At 52.3% G+C, this 14,977-nt stretch overlaps 1 protein-coding gene across 2 annotated transcripts in view; it reads left to right on the forward strand.

Annotated features, from left to right (window-relative positions):
• LYRM4 (LYR motif containing 4) overlaps positions 1–14,977 on the forward strand; it is an 88,952-nt gene that overhangs the window by 19,475 nt on the left and 54,500 nt on the right. For both annotated transcript variants that reach the window (XM_069562914.1, XM_069562913.1), the window contains exon 2: positions 3,947–4,067. In XM_069562914.1, the coding sequence (XP_069419015.1) occupies positions 3,947–4,067 (121 nt within the window). The remainder of the gene's footprint in view (positions 1–3,946; positions 4,068–14,977) is intronic.

Genomic DNA, 14,977 nt, shown 5'->3' on the forward strand with positions numbered 1-14,977 from the left:
TACTCCTCAGTGGTACATGTCTCCTGGCTATATGTATTTGTCTAAGTATATTTCCTTCCGCAATCTCTTCTCTCACAGGTTGAACCTTCTCTGATTTTTCTTTATTATGGTAAATTACCAGCACTTTAAATTATTAATAAATAAGAATTATAATAATTTGGAGAGTGGGGCTTCCCTGGTGGCTTAGTGAAAAAGAATCCACTTGCCAACGCAGGAGACATCCCTAATCCGAGAACATCCCACATGTCACAGGGCAACTAAGCCCGTGCACCACAGCTGCTGAGCCTGCGCTGTGGAGCCCGGAAGCCGCAGCTGCTGAGCCTGTGCCCTAGAGCCTGCTTCCTGCGATAGAGAAACCATCGCAGTGAGAAACCCAAGCACCGCAACTCGGCAGTAGGCCCTGCTCGCTGCAACCAGAGAAGAGCTCACACAGGAACGAAAACCCAACACAGCCAAAATAAATTTAAAAAATATTTTAAAAATTTAGAAAGCATAAACTCCAGTAATCAAAAGTAATTTAAAACATGCTATCTCTTTGTATTTTTTCTGTATTTAACGTAAATGAGATCATCCTGAGTATAGACTTAGTTTCTTTCATTTCAGAAAACTTAACATTAGAGGGTAAAGTTAGATTCCATATTCAACAGCTTCCACCAAAATTAATTCCAAAAAGATCAAAGAGTTAAACATAAAATATGGACCAGAAAAGTTCTCAGGAATACATGGGTGCGCATTCATTGTGATCTCACAGTAGAGAAGACTTGTACCTGTGATGTATAACCAGAAGTCATAATGTAAAAAGTGGCCCCTTGGCGGAACGGGACACTTGTCCATGATAAAGCACACAAACGTAAAGTCAGGTGGCGGTCCTGGGAGAACTTCACGACTCATCCCAAAGGGGTGGTTTCCTTAGCACCCCCTTACAAATCAATCGGAAAGATCCCTCAGTTAGGAAAAGGCAGAGGGCATTAACAGAGACACGAATGGCTTTAAGCTTGTGAAAGACTGGTCGGCAGCACTCATAACAAGCAAAATGTAAAGTGAAATGAGAGACCGTCTTTCGTCTGTTAGGTCAGCAAAGATCAGAAAGTTTGACAGCACACGTTGGCAGTGGTGCTGGAAACAAGCAGTGTACATGTTGCTGGTGGAAGCGTGGGCTCGTGCCTCTGCAGAGAGAACTTCGGCGATATTTTATTAAAACCGCAGATATACTTGTCCTTTGCCTTACCACTTCCGTATCTGTGAGTTGACCACACACACATGCACGTGATGCTACAGGAAACAAGGGTGTTGACTGTCACAGCAAGATTGGAAACAATCGAAGCACCCATTCGTTAGTAAGTGAGTTAGTAAGTGCAAGTCGCTCAGCCGTGTCCGACTCTCTGGGCCTCCGAGGACTCTACAGGCCAGAGTGTTGGAGCGGGCAGCCTTTCCCATCTCCAGGGGATCTTCCCAACCCAGGGATCAAACCCAGGTCTCCTGCGTTGCAGGCAAACTCTTTACCAACTGAGCCACTAGGGAAGTAAGGGGCCCACTAATGGGTGAGCTCATTTGTACTGATAGGAAATGATGTATTTTGTATTTTGGTTCAGGAATTAAAGGTGCACAGTGTGTTTAGAGCTCCACTGTTGTGAAGAGAAATATACATGTGGAGGGTGTACTATGAACCCAGTGTCTTCAGGAGGCTTCACGGGAACCTGCATCTGATGGAGCAGAGTGTTGGGGGCCGGGAGACTGAATACCCTCCTCACACCTTTCTGTGCCTCTGACTTTGGTACCTGTGACTTTAAGGGTTTGGAGCCATCTCTTTTAAAAGCTGCATGATGTCATAATTTATGTAGCCGCTTCTCTGTTGAACATTTATGGTTGTTTCAACTTTTAATGTTTATAAACAGTTCTGTAGTGTATACAGCTTTGTTATTTCTACAGGCTGTTGCTACAGGATCACTAAGAGTAGAGTTAGTGGATAAAGGATTGTGAACGTTACTACAGATTATGATGCCCGTTTCCCCACAGGAAGTGTAGTTCATATCCCGCCATCAAGCTGTACATGCCCTTTAAAAAAAAAAAACCTGCTAATTTGATAGACAGGAGATTCTGCCCTGGTTACATGTACGCGTCTTTGATCATCGCTGAGGCTGAGGATCCGAATATCTCTGTCGTGCTTCTCTCCGAGCTTAGTTGCTCTAGGCTCCCTTGTGAACTGTTGGTACATACCTGTCGCTCGTTGACTGCGGTCCTTCTCTCCTACTTGATTTGCATGTGCTCAGGATATTAATCTTTAGTCTTATTTGTTACTAACTTGGTTAGGTCTTTAAGGACATGGAAGAGTTAGCCAAGAAATCAGGCTGGAGAAGGACACTCCCTGTGTGGAGAAACAGCAGGCCGGCCGTCAGGAAACTCCGGGTCTTCCCGTGAGGCGGGAGTCGGTGGCTCCTCCTGGACGCGGTGCTTGGTGGGGTGGGATCGAGGAACGGGGGTGCCCCGTCCGCGCTCATGCACTTGCCCCTTATGGTAACAGTAAACCAGAGGGGGAAGCTTGTCGGGGTTTACTGGCAGCTTCCCCCCAAGACCGAGAGCCTTTGGTCTCCAGGGTGGCTTTTCTGACGGAGACTTTACCTCCTCACTCCATACCCTCCTCACTGGTCAGTGTCCCCCTCCTTAAAATAATGAAGCTCAGCTGCTCCACTCACGCTTACTGCGTATGTCAGTAACTCTTTCCCTCATGATGCTCTCAGCCACTTTCCTAAGGCTTGCTTGGCACCCGAACTATTTGTAGCAAGACTTGAAGTCCCGTTGGGACGAGATGATCTTTCTGCTGTTCATGAGGCCAGTCAGTTTTTGTTCTTTTAATGCCTTGGCGAATGGATAGCAACTTGGCTTATAGCAGGTACAGTTGAAAATCACAGATTCTGTTCAGCTGTTTGCAGAACCTAGTTCTACCACTTACTGGGCGTTTGGTCTTGGCCATTTTTATTATTACCTCTGAGTTGTAGTTTGTGCGTATTAAATCGGATAATGCATATCCCATTCTGAGCACAGTCTCCTGTGCCTGGTCCCTGGGCCATACATCCTAGATTCATAGATGTAATTTCTTGTCCCTTTGGACCCTCAATACAGTTCGGCATATGACTGGAAAACAGCTGTTTTCTTTGCAGATTTCTGAACATAAAAATCTGAGGTTGTACTTACCCATGTCGCATTCATTATTACCAGCTTAAAGTTATTTTTTTTATCCTTTCTGGAAGTATTTTTCCTCTGACCTTGGAGTTCAGGGTTTTATAAGTAAATATCTTGGCATAGTTGTCTGGTTGTTAAACCTCCATGAAACCTCTTAATTTATTGTTGCCACTTCTGAGACATTTTCTTCCATTACAACTTCAATCACCCACTCAGGCCAGTTTGTCCATGCTTGCTGTTCATGGGCCCCAAAGCCTCCTGGCGTCATCTCCACTCCCCGCTGCGGCTGGGTCCCAGTATGGACCATGCGTGTCGCGGTCCACAGGAGGCGGCAACAGCCCGAGGGCAGGGCGGGGTCGGAGAGCTGACCCCAGGGCGGCACCCGTCCCCGTCTGAGTGCCCGCGTGCCCGCTCGTACAGCGCCTGGCCCCACCGCAGTCCTCACTTGTCTCTGCACGTTGAGGACCAGTCGTCCGTGTCAGTGGAGGGAAGCCAGACGCCAACAGCTCTGAGGAGCCCGTAACCTGAGGAGCATTTTCTGGAGTTCCGTGTGACTTGTCCAGAGTCGATTCACCTGCCTAAATCTGTTTGCTCAGTCATCCCAGCATAGGAATGGATGGGCCTGTGCCCAGAGCAGCGAGCAAAGATGATTCTCCCCAGGGGCCCAGCAGACAGCTGATTCCTGGGGAAACTCTTGTGAATTCATTTAAAAGCATTGTTTTAGACACACTGACACGTTTTCCTCTTTTTCCCTGAATTCATTTAGAACTTACGCCATCCGGAGGATAAGAGACGCCTTCAGAGAAAACAAGAATGTGAAGGATCCCGCAGAAATTCAAGCCCTGGTGAATAAAGCCAGAAGAGACCTGGGCATAATCCGTCGGCAGGTGAGGTGGCCAAGAGCTTGGAGCTCTCACACGTCCCCGTGATCGGGCGTCGCAGCTCTGGGGCTTGTGAGTCACACCCGGGATCGCGAGACTCTCTTCTTCTTGCTCGTGTGGCCAGAGACGAGCTGTTCTATCACTGAATCGAGGGGTGCGCGAAGGAAGTGCCAGCTCTCCGAGTTCCCAGAGCACACGGCCTCTGGGGAGCTGGGTCCCCACACTTTACTAGGCGATGGTGCTCTAAGTATGGGAGAATTCTTTAAAATTTCATCTCTTTGTTGGATGCATTACACATTGATACCCGGACGTATGTCAAAGAGTATAAATATATTCTACTTTTCCTGGTGTTTTAAGATCATAACTCAAGACCGTGCTGCCCTTTTCCTGAGGACAGTGTTATTGGCGATGAAGCTGTTTTGTTGCCACGTGGCAGCGTGTCTGCAGGTGTGAAACATAGCTACGTAGGCCCCAACCCCCAGGGACCCGGCGAGGGATTTGTCTCCTCTTGCAGGAGAGCCGGCGGTCGCCTTGGCCTCTCGCTCTGCTCTTCCTTGCAAGGAGGATGGGGCCGCAGCCGGGCCTCCGGGTGCGGCGACGTGTCCTTGTCTCTGCAGAATCGGTCAGGGCACCAGAGGTGGAGTGGCCTGCCGTCTGCTGGGTTTCTCACCCTCTGAAAAGCCGTCCTTTCCGCTGTTTTTCTCTAGTTCAGCACTAGTCCCACCGTAAGGTCCGTTTCTGCTTCCGTTTGCTTTCTGCTCTTCCTCACAGTGAGTTTGTTTAGCTGTGGAAGGACACCCTTACATTCTCCTGAGACCCGTGAGTGTGTTAGAAGGTGCTCCTTTCAAATCGTCAGGAGATCCTGGCGCGGCTGACATTATGTCGTGTCGTGACTTGTGACGTGTATCGGGATATATATTTACATCTCTGACCCTTCTTCATGCTCAACTCTAAACCGTTCATGAAGGAAGCAGTACCAGGAGCTGGTTTTCATCTTATGTCAAAGTTAATCGTCTTGTTATGTTACCTGCATCATAGAACAATCCCTTCTGTCATAACCTTTCAGATTCTGACAGCTCTCTTTGAGTTCTGCAGTTATCTAGGAGTAGAATAACTCGGCCGTTTTAAAGAAATGATCTTTAAATATAAAGGCATGAAGAGATAATAGGATGGTCAGAAAAAGAAGCTGGTCTGCAGATTTCCAAGGTTGCAGATAGTGGCAGAGAAGTGAGTTGCCCTTTTGAAAACTCTAGAAGGATGGCCTTCCCGAGGCATCAATGGGGGAGTTTTATGGGATCCTTTAGCACCAGAACTTGGAAAAACAAGCAGCCTGCATCCTTATTTTGCGTACATTCAGGAAGATGCAGTTTTGGGCATTTTCCCACACACAGGTTGGCAAGCGCCTCCAAAACAGACTGGTTTTCTCTTTTACTGGAAAGTTGCTCAGAGTAGGAACCGCTGAGAAAAGGGACCTGTACACCACCATTTCTTCTGTTACATAATTGTCTGTGTCACTTCTCAGTTTGAAATGCTTTATTTAAAAAAAAATGGATAGACTGGCTCTCACCAGACATGCCCAGTGAATCTGCACAAACCAGTTTCAGACCCTGGGGCCACGGGCTGGGCCGTCCCCAGGACAGCTGCCAGGCGACCGTTCTCGCTGGGGGCGGGCGGGGGCGAGCAGCCGCTTCCGGGCGCAAGTCTTCTGTGCTAACCGACAGAGCAGCGGGGGCCTCCCTGTCGTGTCAAGACGGTGCCGAATCCCAGCGTCACGCTCACTGGAGTTGCCTCCCTGAGCCGCCTGGTGCTGAGCCGGTCGGGCTGGCCTTGGCCTCGAGGCCATTGAGAAAGCCGCATCTGTGGGTCTCCACCGGGCCCGCCGCCCTCCCTGCCCCCGGCGGGCTGTTCTCCACAGGCCGCCAGTGAGCCTCTGAAAGGGAAGTCAGAGCAGGTGACGTGCCTGCCCGAGACCCTCCAGGGGCCCGGCCGCAGCATCAGGTGGCACCCTTGCCGCCCCGGCCGCCGCCCCCTCCCGCAGCCTGGCCCTCTTGGGGCCCCAGTCGCCCTCACGTGGAGCGGGCCCCCGAGCCCGTCCCGGGGCTGGGCTTCCCTCGCCACGCGGGCTTCACTCCGATGGCCTGAGCCGCAGGACCGTCAGTTGGTGATCGCGCGCGACGCCCTCGGACAGCCGCCGGCTCGCCCCGGTGCTCAGGAGGGCCAGCCCGGCTCCGCGTGGCGGCGGCTCCTCACTGTTCGGGGGCTGAATGAACACACGCTGTTGGTTCCTGAGCCCATGGCCCTCAGTCCAGGGCGTGTGCCACCAGAAGCCTGCTGTCTCACCAGCTGCCCCAAACCCGAGAGGGCCGTCAGATGGTCCGCGGGAGGAGGGAGGGGACCCAGTGGCCTGCGGCGTCACCCCAGAGCCACAGCGACCCCCACATCACGTCCGCCTCCACGGGGCACTCCACTGGGAGACCAGCCTGTGCTCGTGCGTCCCGGCAGCGTCTTCCTGCAGAGAGCCCGTGGCCCCTTGCCGGCCGCCAGGCGCGCGCCTCGGTGGGTGACCCTCAGACCGGGAGCGGCCTCCCGCCGTGGCCTGCCTCCTGCCACCGTCCTCGCAGAGGGTCCCGGCTCTGACGCTGATGACGTCCCTGTCGCAGGGTGAGATTCTGCAGTGTTTACAGACGTCTCCGGGGAAAGATTTCTTCTGGTTGTCTAGGCACAGAGAATCCGAGGTGCGAGAAGGCTGGATGCCCTGTCTCTGGGCGCCTGGCCAGACACACACTCAGGCTTCCATTCCTGAGGGCAGACTCAGTAGGTCCAGGACGAGAGCTCCTGCGTCAGGAGGAACGGAAGGATCAAGATACTTTCAAGCCCTTTCCCAGTGTTGTTCCCCAGACATTTAAGGACCATGTCATCCTAGCCCACCCTGTCCTCAGAGGCCATCCTTCCTTCACGTGCCGAGACGTTTAGTCTTCGCGTGGCCACCCCAGAGATTCCAGCAGCATCAGCAGCTCACAGCAGCCTTCCCCACGGCTCCTAGGCGGGACTCTCCTTCCCCACGGACCCTAGGCGTGACTCTCACACATGCAGAGTGAGTTCCCCTGCATGAGCACCTCGGGCTCCGTTCCCCCACTGTCCGCAACTGTGGCCCACGGACTGCAAGCCGGCCGGCTGCCGCTTCTTCGTTGTTGTGGACACGCTGTTGTGGACCACCTCTCCCCTAACCCCAGGCCTCTCTCTCCACCACCTCTCCCCCTAACCCCAGGCCTCTCTCTCCACCACCTCTCCCCTAACCCCAGGCCTCTCTCTCCACCACCTCTCCCCTAACCCCAGGCCCTCCCTCTCTCCACCACCTCTCCCCATAACCCCAGGCCCCTCTCTCTCCAGCTGCCTGTGTCCTCTCACATCCTGTACAGCAGAGACATTCGCCCACTTTTGTTTAAACTCCGTTTCCAGATAAAATGGTTTCATAAACACAGCTTGAGCCTGGCAGCTCGTGTGAGTTCTTCCTCTGCCGAAAGCAGGTCCCGGACTAGCCCCTGCTAAACTTGGCTTCCCTGTCCGCTGCCCAGGTGAGGTCAGAAAGGCAGGAGAGGCCCTTCGCGTGGGTGCCAGCGGCACCGGGCTGGTGCGTGGAAGCCAGCCAAGTGAGGGGCCCGGGCACGCGGCTCCCACCATCTGGGCTGTGGAGAAGTCACGGGGGACGTTCTGCCCGAGACGTCAGCAGAGATCTGGGTGGTTCACGCCAGACAGAGAAGCAAGAGCGCCAACCAGACTCTGTTTCCATCTTTGTTCCTTTCTCCATTTTGCTGTTCTGAGTGTGTACTCCTTCTGATCCTTCTGTATAAGTTGTTGAGTAGACTGTGGTCACCCTCGAGTTAGAGCTCCACACTCTAAGGATTGTAAGCCCTTAGGATATGCCACGCCCTTAGGATTGTAACCAGCCTTCTGTTGTATGGCTGTTTGCTGTGCTCTGTAGCCTGCAGGGAGGGCAGTGCCCAGCCTGGGTAGCTCACAGAGATTGTGAGAAATGTGGCTCAGAGGTTAAAGCGTCTGCCTCCAATGCGGGAGACCTGGGTTCGATCCCTGGGTTGGGAAGATCCCCTGGAGAAGGAAATGGCAATCCACTCCAGTATTCTTGCCTAGAGAATCCCATGGATGGAGAAGCCTAGTAGGTTACCGTCCACGGGGTCGCAAAGAGTTGGACACAACTGAGTGACTTCACCTTCACAGAGAAAGCATTTCCCCAGCATTCTGAAGCAGGGTTGCGTCCCTGGCTCGATAGCCCTTACCTGTGGGAGAAGCAGCAGCAGGAGCCCCTCCCGCAGCGCTTGCTGAGCAGGCCCCGCGCCCGCATTCCTTTGCTCAGCCGCGATGTCCCTGGAGTGTGTGAGTCATGATTATGGCTTCAGGAGAATCCAGCTGAATCTTTAGCGTGTAGCACCTTTTTGTTCAAACCTGGTGGAAACTAAAATGTCTGTGCCAAGCCTGGGGGTGCGCTCAGCTGTGTGCTGCTCTCAGCGTCCGCCAGTGTGCCCCCTGGGACAGCGCCCCTTCAGCTCTGCCGGGCTTCGAGCCGAGCAGGCTGACAGGTTCCCAGCCCCGCACTCACGCGTGCAGGCTGGCGATGGAGCGCTGGACTTACTTCCAAAGGATGTTTGCTTACTGCGCCAGTGACGCAGCATTCATGTGTCCAGCTCAGCAGGGTTTGTGAAACTTAAGTATTGAGATGAGGACGTATATTGTTAACTGTAGGCTGTAGTTACACCCTGAGAAGGTGAGCTGGATATCGTGTCTTCTAATTCTGGATAGCAAGATGTTGGAGTTATACCGTTATTGTCAGCAGCTGTTTAGTGATGACAAGATTCCATACCATGTTAGCTGTTCACGTTCTTTAAGGAAACAATTCAGATAGTGGCTGTATCAGACCCAGAACTGTGAACCTGCTGCCGTGCGCACTTCCGGGCGGACGCTCTGCACAGCCATTGAAGACACCGGGAAGGGGGTTGATGACATGGGTGGCAGCCTGCTTGCTAACCCGAATGTCGTCCTGCAGACGGCCTGAGAAGGCGGGTGTTTTGCCCACAGGTCTTGTGGGAAGGGCAGTGCTGCGCACTCCCGGGCCTCTGGCTCACTCTTAGCTGGAGCATGTGCGGGTAGGCTCAGACGAGTCTCTAAAGTTCATTCGCAGTCGTTTTGATGGAGGAGAGGAAAGTCCTCTGTACCTGCTGCTGCTGCTGCTGCTGAGTCGCTTCAGTCGCGTCCGACTCTGTGCGACCCCATAGACGGCAGCCCACCAGGCTCCCCCCTCCCTGGGATTCTCCAGGCAAGAACGCTGGAGTGGGTTTCCATTGCCTTCTCCAGTGCATGAAAGGAAAAGTGAAAGTGAAGTCGCTCAGTCGTGTCCGACTCTTCGCGACCCCATGGACTGCAGCCCACCAGGCTCTTCCGCCCCTGGGATTTTCCAGGCAAGAGTCCTGGAGTGGGCTGCCATTGCCTTCTCCAATCTGTAGATGAGGGGCATTTAAAATACACGGAAAGAGTTACACATCATTCACAGTATCCAAAAGGTAGAAGTGACCCAAATTCCCACTAACGGATGGATAAACAACAAAACGTAGCATTTACATGCAGGGGAATATTATTCAGTCTTAAAAAGAAGGAGACTGGCACAGGCTGCAGCGTGTATGGATGGACCTGCAAGCCTGCGCTCAGTGCGCTAAGCCAGACGCAGAGGACCGGCACTGGAGATTCCCCCCGAGTGAGAGTCCTCACGGGGCCAGGCACAGAGATGGGGGGGAGGGTGGTGGCGGCAGCCAGGGGCTGGGGCATGGAAAGGGGAGTCAAGTGTCTAAATGGGTGTAGTCTCAGGTTTTCAGGGTAGAAAAGTTCTAGAGATGTGTTTTACAACAATGTGAATGTACTTAACACTATTGAATTACTGATATACGCTTAAAATTAGTCAAGATGGTAACTTCTTAATTTTTATCACAATAAGAAATTCTCTCTTCTCCTAAAGAAGAATTTTATAACCAATCAATTTTTCTTAATTGAGAAAAATAAAATGAAGTGTTTTAGACACTGACTGATATTTGAGGGTTCTTTGGAGCTTGAACTTCAAGCCTCCAGTCTCTTGTCTATAAAATCAAAGGCTCATACTGTAGCTCCAAGGCTCCTTCCAGTTCTGAAATGCCGTGGTTCAACATTTCACATCAGTATCTGTCCCCTTCCTGAGTATTTGCAGAAGTATCTGTCCCCTTCTTGAGTATTTGCTCAGCTTTCCTTGACCATTTTTAACCAAGATCTTAACTCTCCAGAGTTTAGGTTCCAGGTGAGCAAAGTTGAAACCCAGCCATGCATTTGTGCCATCATAAATTCCAAAAACTTATCCTGGTCTGAACTTTCTGCTACAGAGAAAGTAAAAAAAAAAAAAAAAAACTGGATTGTTTTATGAGTGTTGCTTGCGCCTCTGCTGCTAACCTTCCTTTCCGGTGAAGACGCGTCACTGGCGCTGAGCATCCTTTTGAGGAGAATGTTTTCCTTCAACGAAGACGGCAGCAGCACGTGAAGAGCAGTAGCGCAGTCACGCGCAGGCTGGAGAAGGATGGGAGTGCCCCCCCGGGGCGCTTGAGCGACCCCTCCCTGCTCCCTGGCCAGCGTCTCAGGGACTTCGATCCCACTCTGCCAGACAAGTCACATACACACTGTACTTAGTTCCAGGCCCATCGTCTCTTTCCCTATTTATCAGGCGCCCATTCTATGCCATATAATTATGAGTTGACTTTGTAAGTTTTTTAGAGGCAGAGTTGGGATGGAACTGAGAGGTCCATCAGAGCCTCACAGAAGCTCTTTCTGACTTTGACCCTTCTTGGGGGGAAGCCAAGCCTCTGTTCTAGATACAGTCTGTTCACTCATTTCGTGGAACGGAGCGTGGAGTTTAGAACAGAGCGCAGCCCAGGGGCACTCTACCCTGTGCTTCTGCAGATAAACTAAGATTAGATCAGAAGCTCAGTCTAAGTACTAAAAAATAGTCACAACAGTGGAGCAGTCAGAGGCAACGGAGATTTATACGCTCTGTCTTGGACTTGAATAAAGTCCTCCGGAAGTCTACATGAACTTATAAACAATGGCCAGAATTGCCCCCTAAGTGGACCCTGTGTCTTTGGATAGGTGAAATGTTTCTATAGGGATAGAAGGTTCCCCAGTGTTCTGAGAAGTTTTCAGAAAGCAGAGCAGTGAGAGGCTTGTTTGGTTTTATAGTTTTTTCAGCCTGTTCAGTATTTAGTTCCTCTGTAGCTTAAAAGGAGAAGGCAATAGCCACCCCCTCCGGTACTCTTGCCTGGAAAATCCCATGGACAGAGAAGTCTGGCAGGTTGCAGTCCATGGGGTCACGGGGAGTTGGACACGACTGAGTGACTTCACTTTCACTTTTCACTTTCACCCATTGGAGAAGGAAATGGCAACCCACTCCAGTGTTCTTGCCTGGAGAATCCCAGGGACGGGGGAGCCTGGTGGGCTGCCATCTATGGGGTTGGACACGACTGAGGTGACTTAGCAGCAGCAGCTTAAAAAAAAAAAAGACTTCTTCATGCAAGAATTTAAACCAGTGTCTTCTCTGCTTTTTCTAGAAATGCCTCCAGTCTGGGCCCATTGTGTCTCCCCACAGTTGCCATTCTTCTAGAACAAATGCCTCTCTGTTGGAGATCACTCATTAAACTCGCTTCCCTCCTCCAGGGTTGACACGCACAGAACAAGACTCCGCGTGCTTTTAGAGGAAGCCTGTCTCACCCTGACTTCTTTATATACAGTAATGGCTTTTCTGCACCCACGCGTGTGTGACCTCACAAGAGCTCACACAACAGTGCTGTTTGGAGAAAACTGTGGCATGAGTTTCCTTTTGGAATTTTTATCTTGGTATCTGTCCTTCTCCCGTCTGGTCCAGCCGATGAGTCTCCTAGTCTAGTCGGCCAAATGTGCTCACTCTTAAATTCCACGAGAAGCTGTTCCGTTGCGAGGCACCTTAAGTGGAAGCAGATACTAAGAGCTCTGGAACAGAAAGGACGCTGACCTCACAGGCAGGAGGTGGACAGGCTCATCTCCGTTCTGACAGTCACCGACTGTGGGGCCTACGAGGGCGGAGAGGGCTGCCTTGGGTCCTGCGTCTGTGGGGGGTCAGCTTTATCGGTGAAGGTGGCGGTGGTGGGTGCTTGTCACCAGTGTGGGTTCCTCACGCCTCCCTGGACACTGGTGCCATGTCTCACCCAAGCGCTGAGAATGCCCACCAGCAGCCTTGTGAGGTATCCTGTGTTCGATGCGGAAGTTCAGATGGGGCATGTGTGGGTAGTTCTCCCAGGGACACAGAGTTAGGAGGAGGACGGCCCGTAGCTGTTGGGCAGTTCTCAGAAGAGGGGTCGTGCAGGCCGGCCTTATCTCCTCCGAGGGGGGAGGAGGCGGCCGGGTGTGTGTTCCTCCTTCCTTGGCTCTCAGCACTCTCCCTGGAAGGCAGCAGCTCCCCTGTAGGCTCGCGAACAGCTTATCCCTCAGGCTGGTCTCCCTGCTCACTTCTCGGAAAACTCTCGCCCGTCTGCCTTCGAAGGGAAAGAGCAGCACGGAGCCCCCATCGGGCAGGGTTGAAGTTGGCCGCCTGTGTGAGAGCCCCTCTCTTGGGTCTGGGCCCGCAACCCCATCGCCGCCTTGTGTAAGAGCACCTCTCTCGGGTCTAGGCCCGCCGCCCCATCGCCGCCTTGTGTGAGAGCCCCTCTCTCGGGTCTAGGCCCGCAGCCCCATCTCCGCCTTGTCTGAGAGCCCCTGCTCTCGGTCTGGGCCCACAGCCCCATCGGGCTTCCCGAGCAGCTGCCCTGCCGGCCTCCTGCAGAGCCCGCATGTCACCCTCCTGCCCATGGTCCTTGCCGCCTTCATCATCCGTCCGCTCCATGCTCGCGCCGAGGCTCCCCCCAAGCCCACAGGACACGGTGCCCCCTCACTGAGCAAGGGACAAAGGGGCCGCTTACGTCACTCTGTGTTTCTGTCCCAGGTCCTCTGGGCGGCGGCAGAGGACCCAAAGGCCCGGCCCAGCGTGTGAGAACCGGGCCTCGTTTCTCAGCGCTGGGTATATATCTGCCTTTGGTGGGTTTTACCTGCGTGTATGTGAAGGGCGGTTTCACCAATGATCACACGCAGTCACGTGTCTGTTGCTTCACTCAGAGACGTAACTAGGAGTCGCAGGGAAGAGGAGAGGCTTCGAGCGAGCTGCACCTGAAGTCAAGTCCTGACCCTCGTCAACCCGCTCTCCTGGGTCAGGGTATTGAATCACTCTTAGGACTTGACCGTCACGCAGAGGCTCCTCTGAAGCCCAGGGAACACTGCTCGTAAGTGAAGGCTAGGCTTGTCCCTGCTGCGTGTCTGAGATGCAGAACTGAGGGGCCTGTCACACATGCTCTCTCCTCCCCAAGCCTGGTAGTTAAGGCTGTCGTTTCACAGATTGGTCAGTTATAAATAAAAGTCTCTGAAATGGGGCCCTATAATAATCTTAGTTTTATTCAATAATGCTGATGTGCAGTTTAAATCAGTCTTTTACGTAGATTCCTTTTCTTCAAGCATGTCCACTTCATAGAGCCTAACAAGTGCTTCTCTCTTCCTTGCCCCCCATCTCGCCTCCTTAATGTTGTAAAAACCACAAGCCCGAAGTCACATAGAATCCCCTTCAGTTCAGTTCAGTCACTCAGTCGTGTCCGACTCTTTGTGACCCCATGGACTGCAGCACGCCAGGCCTTCCTGTCCATCACCAACTCCCGGAGTTTATTCAATATCACATCCGTCGAGTTGGTGATGCCATCAGCCATCTCATCCTCTTTTGTCCCCTTCCCCTCCCACCTTCAGCCTTTCCCAGCTCAAGGTCTTTTCCAGTGAGTCAGTTCTTCACATCAGGTGGCCAGAGTATTGGAGTTTCAGCTTCAACATCAGTCCTTCCAATGAATATTCAGGACTGATTTCCTTTAGGATGGACCAGTTGGATCTCCTTGCAGTCCAAGGGACTCTCAAGAGTCTTCTCCAACACTACAGTTCAAAAGCATCAGTTCTTTGGTGCTCAGCTTTCTTTATAATCCAACTCTCACATCCATACATGACTACTGGAAAAACCATAGCTTTGACTAGACAGACCTTTGCCGGCAAAGTAATGTCTCTGTTTTTTAATACACTGTCTAGGTTGGTCATAACTTTTCTTCCAGGGAGCAAGCATCTTTTAATTTCATAGCTGCAGTCACCATCTGCAGTGATTTCAGAGCCCCAAAAAACAAAGACTGTCACTGGTTCCACTGTTTCCCCATCTATTTGCCATGAAGTGATGGGACCAGATGCCATGATCTTCGTTTTCTGAATGTTGAGTTTCAAGCCAACTTTTTCACTCTCCTCATTCACTTTCGTCAAGAGGCTCTCGTTAGGTAAAAAGATGACCAGGACACCAAAAAAGTGTCTAACAGGCTTTTTAATGGCGAAGCGCTACTGGGCGGGGTTCTCGGACCCCAGTGAGGCAGGTCGAGGAAGTCCCCGCCCAGACCGTGTTGGAAGCGGCTTATATACGTTCATTGCGAGGGATGGTCAGGTTAACGGACGGGGGTGCGGATAGGTCGCCAGACCGAGGCGTTGCAGGCTGACAGGTCCTTCTGCGTGGCTGGGGTGGGGCGGCTTTAGCTGGCGAACTGTGCTGTCACTGGTCCCCAGGATCTGGGAGGCTCCTTCCATTAGGGACTTACCCCACCGGCAGGGGAGAGAAGGGGGGCCCATCATGGCCCCGGGGTCCTGCCTTTCAGCTCTGTAGTTCTTCACTTTCTGCCATAAGGGTGGTGTCATCTGCATGTCTGAGGTTGCTGCTATCTCCCGACAATCTTGACTCCGGCTTGTGCTTCATCCAG

This window comes from Ovis canadensis, chromosome 20 (assembly GCF_042477335.2).
Source record: "Ovis canadensis isolate MfBH-ARS-UI-01 breed Bighorn chromosome 20, ARS-UI_OviCan_v2, whole genome shotgun sequence".
Lineage (NCBI taxonomy): Eukaryota > Metazoa > Chordata > Mammalia > Artiodactyla > Bovidae > Ovis > Ovis canadensis.